The sequence below is a fragment of the Trichomycterus rosablanca genome, chromosome 16 (assembly GCF_030014385.1).
Source record: "Trichomycterus rosablanca isolate fTriRos1 chromosome 16, fTriRos1.hap1, whole genome shotgun sequence".
Lineage (NCBI taxonomy): Eukaryota > Metazoa > Chordata > Actinopteri > Siluriformes > Trichomycteridae > Trichomycterus > Trichomycterus rosablanca.
The window spans coordinates 20613032-20630742 of NC_086003.1; the positions used below are offsets into that span (position 1 = coordinate 20613032).

The 17711-nt window shown below is 37.5% G+C and overlaps 1 protein-coding gene across 2 annotated transcripts in view; it reads right to left on the reverse strand.

Moving 5' to 3' along the window:
- tenm2b (teneurin transmembrane protein 2b) overlaps window positions 1–17711 on the reverse strand; it is a 431647-nt gene that overhangs the window by 20688 nt on the left and 393248 nt on the right. For both annotated transcript variants that reach the window (XM_063011444.1, XM_063011445.1), the window contains 4 exons: window positions 16071–16265; window positions 12105–12305; window positions 10228–10413; window positions 4545–4691 (listed from right to left, as the gene is read on the reverse strand). In XM_063011444.1, the coding sequence (XP_062867514.1) occupies window positions 4545–4691; window positions 10228–10413; window positions 12105–12305; window positions 16071–16265 (729 nt within the window). The remainder of the gene's footprint in view (window positions 1–4544; window positions 4692–10227; window positions 10414–12104; window positions 12306–16070; window positions 16266–17711) is intronic.

Sequence of the window (17711 nt, forward strand, 5' to 3'; positions counted from 1 at the left end):
GAGAGTGATTCTACGTATTTCTATAACATTTTCACAATAGTCTCAAAGCAGCTTTACAAATTCCAAAAACAACCACCATAATGAGCAGCCAAGGGCAACAGTGGCAAGAAAAAAATATCGCAAGGAATCTTGAGAGAAACCATACTCAACACATACCCATCCTCTTTGGATGGCCTACAGGAGATTTTCTTCATAAAATCATCAATTTAATATAAAGAGAGACAAGCAGTTCACACAATTAAAAAACATTTTATAAAATGCACTAAAAACAAGAATCTGTTTTTTTCATTGTCTAGAACCTTTATTTAACTGACAAAAGTACAAATAAACACACTTTGGCTGACTAACTTGATCATATTTGTAAATATAAACACATTTTGTATTTGATGCCTGCAACATATGTGGGGACAGGGACAAAATGAGAATAACAGGAATCATGATTGGGGGTAAAGAAGGAGCTCATCTAAGAAGGACTGAAAGACAAAAAAACTGTGGAAACACACATGCTGTTGTCTTATGAGTTGATCATCCAAATTGTTATCAGCAAAGATCCAAAAGTCAACATGTGTCATGGTATGTAGGTGCATCAGTGCCCACAGCATGGATGACCTTGCTTATGTGTGAAGGTACCATATGAGTAAAATATTGGGACATATGCTGCCATCTAGTTGAAGTATTATCTCGAAAAATCCATGAGACAATGCCAGACCATGAGATTTTGCACATACTGCAACAGTGTGGCTTTATAGACACAGAATGCGTGTGCTTGACCGGCCTGCCTGCAGTCCAGATCCGTCTCCTATTGAAAATGGATGGTGCATCGTGAAGAGGAAAATCAGATAATGGCAACTGTGTACTGTTGCAAAGTCTTGTATCAAGCAAGTCAGTGCCCTCAGTTCCCAAACTATTAAAAAGTGTAATTAACAGGAAGTGATGTAATACAGTGGAAAACAAGTACCATCCCAACTTTTTTGGGTGTGTTCCAGGTATCAAATTCTAAATGTATTTATATTTAGTTCAGCTGGTCAGTGAAAAAACTGGAAATCTTTTCTTTGTACTTTTTCAGTTAAATAAAGGTTCACAAGAAATAAAATCACAGATTCCTGTTTCATTGCATTTTAAAAATGTCCCTGGAAATGGGATTTGTAATTAAAATAAAAATGTTTGCTTCTGTGGCTGTGTAAGACCAGCCATGAGTAATAAATAAACATCTGAACTAATTAATGTTCTGGTTCTGTCTCTGTCTCACACATCTTTTTATCACTTCTATCAAACTTACATCAAAGTTGTGAAGGACATCCCTCCCAATCCTGCAGGGTTTATTTTATGCTCTCCCTCGCTGGGTGCAGCTACACTCTTTTCAACTCTACTCCTCAAATACATCAACGCTCATGGTCTACAACTTTTGCCGCTGCTTGTACTTTTAGACTTTACTGTCTGTGATCTGTTTCTGTAAAGTAACCCCTCTGTGGCATTGAAAAGGATGAGGAATAAAGGATGCAGGAAGTTGCTTTATGTATGTTTGTGACAGACTGATGGGTCCAGTTGGGGTTGGGAGTTAAATAAAGTGAAAGAAATAATAGTACTTGTTTGTGCAACATGGTGGTTTAGTGAAGTAAAATTTATTCGTACAGCACTTTTTACAATAGTCTCAAAGCAGCTTTACAAATTCCAGAAGCAAACACCCTAATGAGCAGCCAAGGGCAACAGTGGCAAGAAAAAATCCTTAAATATTGCATGGAACATTGAGAGGAACCAGATTTAACACAGACCCATCCTCCTTGGGTGGCCTAATGGAGGTTTTCTCCATAAAATCATCAGAATTTATTATAAAGAGAGACAAGCAGTTCACATAATTAAAAAAAAAGTACAAACCATATTTCTGAAAAAGTTGGGACATTATATAAAATGCACTAAAAACAAGAATCTGTGATTTATTTATTGTCTTGGATTTTTTTATTTAACTGACAAAAGTACAAATAAATACATTTTGGCTGAACAACTTGATCACATTTGTAAATATAAACAAATTTTGTATTTGATGCCTGCAATATATGTATGGACAGGGACAAAATAAGAATAACACATTAGAAGGGTTTTTGAAACCCTGGATCAGGTCCAGAGACGCAGATCAGGATCAGGTCGCAGAATTTTTTTTTTTTAATTAACTTGTATGCAAACGCCCCCTTGTGGAGGCTTTATGTTACATCTTAGGAAGAGTAAGATGCAGTGTTGGCTGGGTTGCTTGAAAAAAAAAGGAAAACCATGGTTTAGGTCTTTATAAACTGTTTTATCTTGATAGGGTTGTGATGTGTCCAGCATCACCTAAAAAACATTGTGACGCAAGACAGGTAGAAGGAAGAACCTGCCCCAAACAGTATGCCAGTCTAATCCAGGAAACAGCATTCCACCCCTTACAATCAATGTTTAGTGGAACCAATTCCATGTTTTTGAGAGGCAGGAGGAAACCAGAGTTTCCAGATGAAACTCATTCAGACACTAGAAAGACTTGCTCAACTCCTCACAGACAGTGATCGTAGATCAGATTTGAACCTAGCTTTTCAGGATGCTGATGCTCTGTAGCAACCATAATATTTGCTGTACACAGTGAGAATAAGAAAATGCAATAAAATACTAAGCACAAAATCTGTGAACTGTAAAAATACAGCAGCTGTGGGGCTCAAAGAGTGAATCGGGAAAAAAACAAACCCAGATCTATTGGTTACATAATTGTTGTAGCCTGCAGCAGCTCCAATTCCCAATCTTCTATTCCACAGATATAAGTGCTCTGTCATATTGATGGACTGACCTTCTCCCACTATTGAACCATTTGCCAGTAAAGGAAGGTCACACGTGAAAGGAGCTCTAATGAATATGGGTTGAGATACAGTGGCTTTAAAACTATTCAGCCCCTGAACATTAATTAAAATCAGACTGCACGTTTAAAATATAGTACAGTAAGGGTTTTTATTTGATATCTATTAAACGCTTGCCAATTCTTTTCATTTGCTGACAGTCAAAAGTCTAAGATATTCACAGAACAGCTGTTTTCAATGACTTTGACTATAAATACACTATATGGCAAATGTGCTTGATAAACATCCCATTTTAAAACAATAGAGAATTTTATTTGTATGGTGTAGTCCAAACCTTAACCATAAGTCATTATACTGGAATTTGTTGATTTGTTTATTAGGATTTTAACATCATGTTTTACACTTTTGGTTACATTCATGACAGGAACGGTAGTTACTTATTACACAAGGTTCATCAGTCCACAAGGTTTTATCGAACACGGTCATGGACAATTTAGCAACTCCAATTCACCTCACTTGCATGTCTTTGGACTGTGGGAGGAAACCGGAGCTCCCAGAGGAAACCCACGCAGACACGGGGAAAACATGCAAACTCCACACAGAAAGGACCCGGACCGCCCCACCTGGTGATCGAACCCAGGACCTTCTTGTTGTGAGGCAACAGTGCTACCCACTTAGCTACCGTGCAGCCCCATTATACCTGAGTACAGTAGTGTTTACAGAATAAATCAAACCACTTAAAGTTAAATATTTAATTATAAAGAAAAACATCTTTGGAAAAGCATGCAACTCACAGTCACACTGCCCAGATCACTGGGATTTAATTACAGAAGTCAGCAGCTGCAATTAAAGGTAATGTTCATGAATGAACAATATCTAAGGGGTTACACAAAAAGAGCCTTCATGAAGAGCTGTAAGGAAGTAAGACCTGTAAGTGGCAAATATTGGTTTGCTTGTTGTTTAATAACACTAAAATAAGAATTAAAAGTATTATGTGGCATAAATCTAAAGGCACATATGCCTAATAACACTCTCCCACTGTAAAATTGCTTTTTAACAGAAGAAAGTGGCCGTCTGGTGGCCGTCCGAGATTGGTTAATAAATGAATGGTGCACATTACATTACAGATAAATATTAAATAAAAATCTGCAAGGAAAGACCTCTTTCAACAAGACCCTTAATGAGAGGACGCTGGCGAAGCAATGCTGGAGTAGTTTACAATAAAGAAAATTTATGTTTATGAGTGGACCATCTTTGCCTGTAACTCCTGGTCCTAACTACACTTCATCTGTTGTAAGACCTTAAAATTGCTGTTCAACACCAGGCCTTAAATAACCTGGCAAAATAATAACCTGAAGAATTTGGAATGGGCCAAATGTCCACAATTAACAGACACAACCATCTTAATAGCTGCTTAATGTGTGCTAACAAAGTGGGTAAATACATATGACCTATAGACATTTCTGTTTTTAAAGTATTTCATTAAAAGATGCTGCTGTTTTTGGTTTCTCACCTAAATTTGACCAGGGATTCTCCTGATTTGCATAAGACTGTATAGGTAATTAAAGTTAGACTTTTAACTTTTAGCAGTACATTGACAGCAAGTAACCAAAGGTGGGAAGTAATAAAGTACAAGTTAGATTTTTATGCATTTTATGTTTCCCAACAGAAATGCACTGTTTTTTTTCTCTGCTACTGGTTTGGCCTGGAATTGATTCATGCACTCACCCCCTTCGTTGTCTTTGTTGTCACTGCAGGAGATCTCCATGGCAACATTGCATCCCGTTCCCCTCCAGCCAGTGTGGCATTCACAGTGCCAGCTGTTTTGACCCATAACACACTGGCCATTACCATTGCACAGGCCGGGACACCCATCTGCAAGAGAAAAGAAGAGAGAGTGAACAGGGGAGAGTGAGATAATGGATCAATTTTTAAATTTGATTTGATTTTCAATTGTCGTAGATTAAATCTGCCACCCCGGAGACAACAAGCCAAACAACTTAATTATATAGAACTAAATCTTGGACAAACACACTCCTCCATCGCACACACACACACACACACACACACACACACCTCAGGAAAGCTATATCTATACATCTGGATTTAATAGTCTGATGAGACATAAAAAGGGGGATTGTTACACAAAAAACAACCCATTTTTCAATAAGGTGTAAGATCTGGGACATGGATCTGTTCTTCTTCCAGAGGCCCTTGTTAGGCTTTGCTGACTTCATGAAGTACCCAAATATTTCTTTCAATATTTTAAGGCAAAAAATCTGGCAGCCTGTGCCAGAATAAACTGGATATTGATTGAATCATCCAGCAGGATAATGGTCCAAACCACACCAACATAGTCAGATGACCAAAGAATCATTTTGTGATTATTGTAATTGTAATAATCACCCTGGTCTCTGGGCGTAACCTTTATTAAAACCCTGTAAAGTAAAATAAAAGAAAAAAATCTTCAAGACATCAAAGTCTGGAGGATCTAGCGACAACTCAGTGTTATCATGTTTTTTTTAATTAGTTTTTTTCAATCCTAATAGCACAGCTGATCGAGTTGGCTGAAACAAAAAACACCATGACATCCTGCACTTGTTTTTTTTCTCCGCATGGACTGAAAAGCCACTTACTGCAGCTATTTTCAGGAAATGTACTTGGTGAGAAAGCTTGTTAAAACTGAATAGTTCTCAGCATGGTTTGTCTCATCAGAGCTCCACTCGAGCGCTTACTGTCTTTAAACAGTGTGAGAACATTGCCAGGCTAGAAACACTTTTCACACTGTGTTGTGCCAACAGAGCAACCAATTAGTATTCTACCTACTTTGTACTGTTATTAGCATTCTCGCTAATTCACACTGTAGCGATACTGCAGAATTACAACTAGACTACAGCAAGACGTGTTCACTCTCCTTCGACACAGAAACACAGAACATGCACAATACTTATGAAGATACGACAATGCAGTATGACAGAATTTTACATTAAGTGGTTCAGCTTTAATAATCGCATACAAGTCTGGGAAAATGAGAAAATGTATGGAAATGGCAACGCTGTGTTACCTTGCAAGCACAGTAATTAATTTTTGTAGCAAACTGGCATATATAATGAATCCACATATACAAACACTCGCACAGAGCACAAAAGCAGCTATTGATGTGGATCTGGTCTAATTCCCTGGCATATGGTGCATTCGTTAGGCATTATATATATTTTCATTTATTCCATTATAACTGAGCAACATCCTAATTAGGAAAAGACTAAAAACTGAAGTGATTTTTTGCACCAGATTTCTTCTTGTTTTCATTTTTATCAGTCGCATTATCCTGGTCACAGCTGTTGTTGTTTTTAAAGTGCTCTATAAATAAAGTTGAGTTGAGAGTTGAGTTGAGTGGTCAGGGATGCAGCATATCCGGTTCCACCAAGAAACAGTGGGCACAAGGCAGGAACATGCTAAACAGGGCACCAATCTATCGCAGAGTTTCAACCATTCCCGTCACCCAACCTTTCCTCAGATATGGCCAATCATGTCTGTGTGGATGCACAGCTGGCTAAAAGCAACACTGGGATTCACTAGATTTAATATTATATAGTATCTAGGTCTAAATCTGTGTGACAGTTGTAATCGAATTGTAACCAGTTTGAATATTCTTGAACTGGCAACATCTAATGGTACTCAAATGCATGATTCTTTAGCACTGTGCATTTCATTCTTTTATTTCATAGTTCAGTTGACTGTCAATCCTTGTCAAGGAGGCTGGATGCATCATTTATATCAATACCTGGCTGATAAAGTTAGTCTGTATATGAGCTCACTGGAAGCAGAGCTAAACACTACTAAATGAAACAGTGTACTAAATTCGTAGTTAGTAGTGTAACTAAATGACAATTCTATATCAGTAAATGAGTGTATAATGTGGGATGGAGCCTGTAGTTAAAAGGATAGCCTGTATAACAGAGCAGAGTTGATCAAAAGTAACCTTATTTTGCTTTTATTGGCGATGTCATGATGATACTGGTTAAAAGCAGTTTTTTGTTAACAGTGCAGCTTCAATATTGGCCACATAATTGTATTTCCTTAATGAACAACTATAAAAACTATATTTAATCTATTAATTCATTATGTTTTATAGTTTTGGTCAGAGGCGTGTGCATCACTTTATTAAAATCAAAGAAGGCCACATTAAGACTCTTTTAAATTTTTTTTATTTATTTTTGTTTATGTATGTTCTCCCCTTTTTCTCCCTTTAAGCGCATCCAATTGCCCGATTGCGTCATGCTTCCTCTCCACCAATGCCGATTCCTGCTCTGATTGAGGAGAACGAAGCTAACCCACGCCCCTGCCAACATGTGGGCAGCATGCCGTATGTATCTTATCACCTGCACTTTGACGAGTGCAGTGCTGCTCAGCGTTGTGTACGGAGAGACACACTCTTTTCTCATCTCTGTGCAGGCGCCATCAATCGGCCAGCAGTCGTAATTGCACCAGTCATGGGAGAGAGACCCCATCCAGCTTAGTCCCGCCCATATCTGAACAACATGCCAATCGTTGTTCATATGGCCGCTCAGCCTAGCCGGCAGGCAGAGCTGAGATTCAATACGATGTATTCGAGATCCCAGCTCTGGTTCCAGTGTGTGTTTTTACCGCTGCGCCACCTGAGCGGCCCACATTAAGACTGTCTTGATGTGGTAACACTGTAGCATCAGAATTTAAAAAGATTTTTACTCACTTATCCTAATAGCTGCTGTTTACTAGCAAAGGAGTAACAGAACCAAAATGTAAATTACACAGTTTTGTAGCTTTCTGCATTATAAAAAAAGCAGCTTAAAGCGGATTTATGTTTATCTTTTGACATTAATTCATAAAGCCTTGTTAAGCTTTTTTTTTTTACATTTAGCCTTTATAGTGTCTTCCAGTCTGCACATTTACTCTTTACTGCTACCTGTTTACCCTCATCCTCTTGTTTGATGTACAGCTAAAGTACCTACTACACATTTAAGTGTCTATGCTTCTACACACTTCAGAGAAAGCGCATTACAGTCTTTAGTCTATGGCTATGTGGAGCACAGCAGGATTATATATGTTTTCAAACATTTCACCATGTGGATGGTGGATTGGCTACTGTAATAAGTAAGTAATGCCCTGTATTATATTGCCGTCTTGCGCAGACGTGTTTCTGCAATTAACTCATTGTTTTCAGGTGGCACCAAATCTGGACCATGATGAATGAAGTTGTGATGTATATTAGTAAAACCCCAAGTTACCCCACATATCCATATGGTTATGACCAGTTCATCTTAGTCCCCAAGTGGTGGCGAAGTTCATGTTCTAAATTATCATAAAAAGATTTTAATTGCCCAAGTCAGTAGAGAAAGCTGGAATGGAAATACAACTTTAGCAAAAAAAAAAAAAAAAAAAAAAAAAAAAAAAAGACAAGCCCAGTATAATCAACCTACAGCTTCTGGCTTATGATCATAGCTCTGAGCAAACCAGACTTCATTTGGATATTCAAATACAAACACATTTTGATTGCTTCTGTGTTTGTTTTTTGGCATTTGGTCAAACAGCATACACAGCTCCATTGCTACATCGTAACAATACAGATTTATCAAACGAGCTATGGCTTGGGTTTAAATAGCATTCAGTACAAAGTCACTAGCACAGTCAGTGGGCATTTTTTAGATTTAAAACAATCTGCTTATAGTCGTGTTGTAATAATGTGTTCTGATTCAGCTGTCCTTTAGGCATTGTCGTCAACCTGCTATCAATATTGGAGATTTACTGGTGCAATGATTGGAAACCTATCATTTTCTCAGTGCAGGTCAGTGAGGTGCATACTCTGCACAGTAAGCAGTCTGTATCATATAATTGCAGCTAATAATCATGAAGTACAAATGGAAAACTATAGATCAATCAATGTAATATAATGTAATGTAATGTATGATTTACATGCTTTGACAGAATTCTTTTTAAAATATAATATAGGTATAATATTGCATTACAAAATGTAAACGTATATACAGTATATACAGTATACATACACTGATCAGCCATAACATTAAAACCACCTCCTTGTTTCTACACTCACTGTCCATTTTATCAGCTCCACTTACTATAAAGAAGCACTTTGTAGTTCTACAGTTACTGACTGTAGTCCATCTATTTCTCTACATACCTTTTTAACCTGCTTTCACCCTGTTCTTTAATGGTCAGGACCCCCACAGGACCACTACAGAGTAGGTATTATTTAGGTGGTGGATGATTCTTAGCACTGCAGTGACACTGACATGGTGGTGGTGTGTTAGTGTGTGTTGTGCTGGTATGAGTGGATAAGACACAGCAATGTTGCTGGAGTTTTTAAACACCTCACTGTCACTGCTGGACTGAGAATAGTCCACCAACCAAAAATATATCCAGCCAACAGCGCCCCGTGGGCAGCGTCCTGTGCCCACTGATGAAGGTCTAGAAGATGACCAACTCAAACAGCAGCAATAGATGAGCGATCGTCTCTGACTTTACATCTACAAGGTGAACCAACTAGGTAGGAGTGTCACAGTGAGTGGACAGTGAGTGGACATGGTATTTAAAAACTCCAGCAGTGCTGCTGTGTCTTATCCACTCATACCAGCACAACACACACTAACACACCACCACCATGTCAGTGTAACTGCAGTGCTGAGAATGATCCACCACCCAAATAATACCTACTCTGTAGTGGTCCTGGGAGAGTCCTGACCATTAAAGTACAGCATGATATGGGGCTAACAAAGCATGCAGAGAAACAGATGGACTACAGTCAGTAATTGCATAACTACAAAGTGCTTCTATATGGTAAGTGGAGCTGATAAAATGGACAGTGAGTGTAGAAACAAGGAGGTGGTTTTAATGTTATGGCTGATCGTGTATATAGTGTGTATATGTAGATGTCACAGGTCACAGTGGGTCTGGTTCCCCTTTAAATCACTGGGCACAACACAGTAACACACCCTGCACAAAAGGCAATCCATTGCAGGGCACTATCCACCTCATCCCTTTTCAAGATATAGCCAATCAAGTCTTTATGCAGGTGCCCAGCTGCCAAACAGCACTGCTAGAGATTTAAACCCTGGATCCCAGCCGTAGTGGGCTAGCCTAATAGCCTGCTGCACTACCAGAGCAATGTATGAGGTTTAGAATATATATTTTGCATGAGGTGATTTATCCACTATTACATTTTGCATGAAATTGATGTATCTTCATGCATATTTTAAAACGTTTAAATGGGAAAATACTATTCTTCAACAATAAAAAGTAACTGTGTACTCAATACTGCCTTTTATAACTTATTAGGCTTGGACTAAATACTAACAATTTACTTAAAATAATAAATCATTTGAACACGTGTGTGGAATGTTGTGTGGATATTTACCGATGGTGCAGTGCTCCCCGTTCCAGCCTTGCTCACACTGGCACTTGCCATCTCTACAGGTGCCATGCTTCACGCACAGTGGGTTACACAGCCTCTGATCGCATCCTGCGCCAGCCCAGCCCTCCTCACAGTGGCACACCCCACCCACACACACACCATGACTTCCACAGTCAGCAGCACACACCTCTGTGTGGGGAACGACAACAAGGTATAAATGTTATTTCAGAAGAAACAAAAGCACAATGAAAGAAGGATTAATGTAGGTGGGGAAAACTTGGGAAGAAAACTGAATCAAGTGAGTTCATGAACAAGTTAAAGACAGAAAGTATGAGATTCCTGCTGTTATATCACCCCCTCACCCTAACTTTTGTTTTTGAAGAAAAAAGGCATTGAAAAAGAAGTGAACACAACTTGAACACAAACAGAAAAAAGCTCTGAGAGCCTCTGGATGTTTTTCTCTATTTAGTGCCAGTTACATTTAAGTTCAGCTAGTTAGCATTGTTGAAAAATATTTGTTTTGGATGGTTCTTGCCACACAGAATTGAAATCTTTCTTCCACCTGACTGGTTAAATATTCACCAGCATTAGTGTAGGACAAACACGGCTTTAAAGATGCCTAACACAGTTGAAGCACTTCCTTTAAATTGGATACTCAGTTGATTCTCAACGGCTTGGGAACAAAAGAATAAATGTATAAAAGTAAACAATGTATGAATGTTTAGTAAAATGATGAAATCTGCTTTCAAAGTAATGTTAAGCACTCAAACACATTTAAAAATAATGAGTCATTTACTTCATATTTTCAATACATTATTGTTGTGTCTAAGACTATTTTGATAAACTTAAAAGCTTCGGTTGAAGCATCTGCATAAAAGAAACAGAAACTAATTTCCTCTTTAGACTAAGTGGCATAAACTGGGCAACCAAGTGAATAAATTAAATAACCAAGTGAGTGTATTTTAAGCAGCGTAATTATAAAAGCACAGTTTACCTCCGGAGGCAGAGAGAACATTAGCAATGCCTCCACAGTGTGCATTCAAACATAATAAACTTACAGAATGGGGAATGGTCATTTTATTAAGCAAACAAAATAACAAGAAGGTAATGTATAACATTTAGGTACTTTTATAATAGACTGTAAGATTGTGTTTATTTATTTCATTTGTAACGGTTAATTTAACCACAACAGTGATTGGTTGCTGCTAATATGTAGCTCAGTTTTACATTACTTTGACCTATAATGGAATAAAGTGAATGATATTCCAAATATAAAATAGAAATGTGATATTTTCTAATAATAATAATAACAAACACTACTAAAACATTAATTACATTTAATTACATTTCATGTTTCACTACTGCTTTATCTTGATCAGGGTCACGGCAGGTCCAGCTTCCATGGAATCACTGAGAGCAATGCAGTACCCCATCCCGGACAGGATGCCAATCCATTGCTGGGCCTCAGCCATACCCCCTCAGACATAGCTAATTATGACTGTATGACACTCCACAAGACGATGCTGCTTGGGACTCGATCCTTGGATCTAGGCAATAGTACTCTAGTGTAATTTACTGCTGCGCTCCCCAAATGCCTAATAGGTAATGATATATTTATTGTTACATTTTTGTTGCTATATTCTTCTTTTTCTTATTCCTCTTCTTCTTCTTATTATTAAGATATGAATAATTTGAAGGCTACTGCTATAAAAAATGACTACTTTTACTAAAATAATGGGTTTTTTTTTCTTAAATTGTGATTAACAAAGTACAATTTCTTGCTTTTTTACATACCTCTAGGTATTTACCAAGATGGAAGGTTTAGCATCAACACAACTTTAGAATGCCTACAATTACATGTAATATTAGTGAAGGCTGACCTGTGGAGCAATCAGGACCCATCCAGTTGGGTTGGCAGGTGCAGAGGCCCGTGTCTGTGCTGTATACTCCATGGCCGTGGCACTGTTCTGGGCATTGAGATCTGGGCATGTCACACAATGGTCCAGTCCAGCCTGTTTTACACAGACACTGACCTGATACACATGAACCATGACCTGAACATGTTGGGTCCAGGCAATCCACTGAGACAGACAGAAAGAAAGAGATAGAAAAAGAGAATTGGTGAACCAGGATAATGAACATATGTAAATTTAGAAGATTTAAAGGATATTACAAAAGCAATCAAGAGATTCTTCCTCTTATAATTAGTCCCCATCTTGCTCTGTCCTGAACATCTTCCTCTGTCACACCAACTACCTGCATGACCTCCCTTTTCGCATCCATAAACCTCCTCTTTTTCTCTTGCCTGGAGGCTCCATCCTCAGCACCTTCTCCCGAATACTCTTATTCCTCTTCCTCACATACCCAAACCATCTCAATCTCTCCTCCCTCAGTTTGTCTCCAAACCATCCTACCTGCACTGTCTGGCTAGCAAACTCATTCCTAATCTTGTCCATCTTCGTCACTCCCAAAAAAATCACATCTTCATCTCTGCCACTTCTAGTTCCCTGTCCTGTCTTTAAGTCAGCGCCACTGCGTCCAAGCCATACAACAAAACAGGCCTCAATGCTGTTTTGTAAACTTTCCCTTTGTATAATGCTTTCTTTGATGATTGTTTAGTCTGCTAACATGTCTGCAGCCAAAATAAGCCTGTGTGCAACCAATAACAGATAATTTGGTCTAATGTTTGTTTCTGCCTAGAATCAGGTTTTAATCACTTTTTTAATGTAATCAAACTGCACTAGCATTTACGTGGTTCATTAAATTCAAACAGATTAACTACTGCAAATGTAAAAGCACCCTGAAGTGTTCTAATGGTTTTTACTGCTGATCTGTCAGTGATTGTAGATCCATGGAATGATTTTCTAATAGTATCAAATGTGTTTCACAGTAGTCTAGTGGTCTAAGAGTGATTCGATTAACCTTAGATAACCTTATAGCTAACCTCAAATAATATAGACGTAGGTTAATCACAAATTCTACAATATATATGCTCAACCCATAGCTTAATCAAAAATGAATAGATGCTTTAAACCATTAAGACCATTACAACTATTTATCCCAATTAAAGTTAAAAGGCTAATTTCCACTTGGAAGTGGAAGAAGATGTCTTTCAGCAGAGCTGTGTTGTTTCTTACTTCTATGCACAAGATATTGTGCTAAAATTCAACACTGCATGGTATTTAGTGTCCTGGCACTAAGGTAATTTACAGAACAGTATGGTTGTTTGTCTTGCTTGATGAAGCACCTAACCCTGATTGCTACAGTAGATAAAATAAAGGGTTACTGGATGGTGAAAACAGATCACTATGGGTAGCTTCAGTAATGTAGACTGACAAAAAAACACTTTATTAAAAATTTTTTACACTATAAAAACATTTTATTATTCACTATATAATCAAGTGTGAACACCCTCTCAGTATTGGATCAGGTGTTTCAGCCACACCCATTGGTAACGGATGTCAATTCTATATAATAAATTATATACAACCGTTTGGGACAGACCCATTTGCTTTTCCTCTGAGCACAAAGTAAAGTTTATGACGACATGGTTCAATGAGTTGGTGTAAAGCAACTGGTCTGCACAAAGCATTGACCTTTAGGAGTTGTGCTCATCATACTTTTGGCCATACAGTGTAAATGCTGTCATGGAGGTTAGGAACCAGGTGCATTATGACAGGATTTAAGGGCCAAGTTTAGTCCATTTGGTGCCCTTCTTCACCATAGTCTTACTGGGATTTTGTTAGCAATATTTTATGGTATGTTGTTGAGTCTGAATGTGTTACTGTACTGTTTTGGTAAACTATCCAGTAGTCTGGCTCCAGCTTCTAAAATGAACAGTTTACAAGACCCTCAGAAAAGTTGGAACATTTTGTAAAATGTACTAAAAAAAGTTGGGCCAAGGCAAAATAAGAGTGCGATGTTAATTAAATATTCAAGTGACATTGTTTTAAAACATTAATAACTAAGAGTACCACAACTGGCTATAAAATTAAAATTCTTTTAAGGCCTACTCTTTGCAAGCAAAGATGAGTATGGCTTACCACATCTACCAACTACCATACATGATATTGTAAAAAGATTCAGGTAATTTTTAAAAATCTCAGTCCGTGTGGTGAAAGTTTGGAAACCGTGATGCTACTGAGATAAATATAGCCACATGGTATTGGGAGTATTCCAGTGTCACGTAAGACAGTCTGCCTCTGCAACAAGAAATGCAACCTGAACTCTGTTATACAAAAAGAAAGCATTATATCAATCCAACCTTCGTGAAGTGGTTTAGTAATAAGATTATATTTTAAATGCATCTTAGGTGCATTTAAACCTGCATTCTATGTGGACAATATCTGTCTAAATATCCTGACACTCATTTTTCATCTTGGCCCTTCAAACTGACCTCTGGGATTACTTTTGCCAAAAAGGAGCAACATCTCATATGAGGAGTGCAGTAAGCCAAAGTCATTTTCAGTCCAATTCTTTAAAAGCCTGATCAATACAGCCAAGTTAATCCCTTTTGTAATCTTTATGATATATGTACTCTGTGCAGCTACTGAAACTAAACAGATTTGGAAATTGAAAATCTCACAGGAAGAGAAGTTTTAGGGTGAGAATGCAGTAACTGTGAATGTGTGGGTGTGTGGTTCCTGTTAAACACAGCAAATACATATCAGAGCAGTTGGCTTAATGATTTATTGTGAAAATGTAACTGTTTACCTTCCACTTGTTATTGGATATGTCACACTGATCAACCAGTGTAGAAAAATGAATTGGAAAACTGACTAAGCTAATTAAGTGCTGCCAAATTATAAATCTTATTCATCTTGCACCATTTCATCAAAGTCTATTAGTTATCTTTAGGTTCCTAAAGGATACCACATTTTAAAAAATCTCAAAAAAGGCTGAATAAAGCTGTCAAAATGTAAAATTACAGACTTAATAGACAGCCTACAAAATCATGCTATTGAAATTCTTTTACACCATTCTGTCAAACCATGTCTTTGTAGATCTTGCTTTGTTCCCAGATACACAGTGATAAAACAATAAAAAAGCAAGAGCATTTCCTAAAGGTATTGCCAAATGAATCTTGGAAGCATATAATAATTTGATATAACAGATATTCTACACCTGCTAAAAATAGGCATGACTAAAACATGTGACTGAACAATTAAGAGGTATCCACATACTTTTGGACATATAGTGTATTTGCTATCATTTCACAACACCACTGGTGAGGAGATGTAGATGTAATGATGATTACATTTGGTGGATTTACTTAATGCCTGCTGGATACTGAATGACAATAATTATAATTATAATGAATAGAAACTCTTGGTAAACAAGTTTTACATTTCATTAAACAGGTATTTTTTTCCTAAATGCGCACACACGCACACGCACACACAGATAAGACAAGACAGATTCATTTTTTATTTTTATTTTTTATTTTTTTTAAATGTTTTGTTCTTTCCTCTCTCTTCATTTATTATTACTATTACTTTTCTTCTCCCTTTTGTCTGCTCATGTCTGTTCCCTTTTTTACACTCCGCTCTCACCCCCCTTTTTTTTCTGTTTGTTCATTATTTTGCTTATATTATTTCCTTATTAGATGTAATGTATATCTTCCCTCTGCGTAACACACTTTAGTACTTTGCATTAACAATAATAAAGTTTAATTGGTCCCTCGAAGAGGGGGGGGGAGTGGGGGGGGGGAAAGAAAAAAAGAAAAAAAAAAAAAAGGTATTTTTTTACGTGAACATGTTGACTTAAGCGAATGTGTAGGAGTCACATACATACAGCCAAACTGACTGTTTGTGTATTGAAAAACTGAACTGTATATTGACTCTTACATTCATCGCAGGTCTCTCCGCGGTAACCAGCAATGCAGGCGCAGGTGCCATGGCTGCAGGTACCATGGCTGCTGCACTCAGAGTCAATGCACTGATTCACAGGCACATCACACTCCAGTCCCTTCCAGCCACTGTAGCACATGCATACACCTTTACTGTACTGTCCGTTACCACTGCACAGGACAGGACACGCTGCTGCAGTACACAGAGACAAGAACCAGAGAGGAAAAAACAAATAAAAGAGAACAATAAGAAACATCTGAATTAGGAAATCTGGTAAAACACGCATAGTGAAAAAGAGAGTAATAAAATGTATTTAATTCATATAAAAACACTAGGCAAGATGTACTACGTGCTTGTAAAACTGTGCTGGCTATGTGTGAAACTGGTGTTCATGCCTTGTTTTTGGGGTGCGCTTCTCCCATACATAAGCAAAACAGGAAAGATTACAAAAACATGGGGAAATGGTAAATGGAAATGTGGCTGCATATTCTGTTTTATTTACCTACGTTTGGGCAATTAGCAGCTTGCCAGTTTTGCACTTCAAAACTAAAACTAAGTGTGAATTAGGAAGCAGAATTTATTAGGCCCGAATTTATTTTATGGAATGGTATTACAGCCACGAAATAAATAAAATTTTAAGTTTGGGCAATGTATTAGAATAAGTCATTAATTAGACAGTCATTAATGAACAGATTTTGAATCAGGCACAATTATACATAGATTAATTTATTAACAAAAACATAATTAAGAATATAGAATTAACAAGAAAATATTATTCAGGAAAAATGCCATTAGCAAATAATGCAAATAATTGGAGGTGCCGGGTACCAGCTGTGTTATCACCCACAGCTTTAAAAGTTAAGTCATTTATTTTAGACACATTTTGAGCTCATATTTCTAGCCCACAGTTTATTGATGCAAAGCAACAGTGTCTATAGTGCCAATCGCTGGCCTTCATGTAGAAACGTCTGTTTGTTAACTGTGAATGACTATGCAAACGAGTAAGCCATGTGGGTGAGCTAAAAGTTAGATCCATGAGGTGCTTCACATCTAAAAAAAAAAAAAAAAAAGTTTGAGGTGAACAAACACCCCTAAAAGTGAAAAGTTATTTATTTTTCATATTGTAATAATTCATATTGTCTGTGTGACTGCTTAAATGAAAATGATATAAAAGCACAGGGGACGAACAGTATGAGACCTGGATCTCCCACAATAAACCATGAGGCGTAAACACACATCCCACACAAACACTCCCAAACTCCCACAGATATGGCAACAAAGCAATACAACTCATATATTATTAATCCAAGGAGACAGAGTAATATCTCCAGTAGCAGACACTCATAGATACAGGATATGGCATTAAACATGCCTGCAGTTAGCTGGCATAACACTTTCTTTCTCTGTCTGCCTAAGCCTACAGTGCTGCAGCCGAAACAAATAGAGAGTTTCATATGGAGACTCAAATAGTTTCGAGAGAAATAAAATTTACACAATGCTCCACTTGCCACAAGTGTAGCTGCTAAGCAAAGAGTAGTTGTGAGGTTGGTATCTGCGGACCATGCTTTTCTCAAAAAAAACAAAAAAAAACACCCCTTGGCTAAGAGAAACAATATAATACTATTAGAATTTTATAAA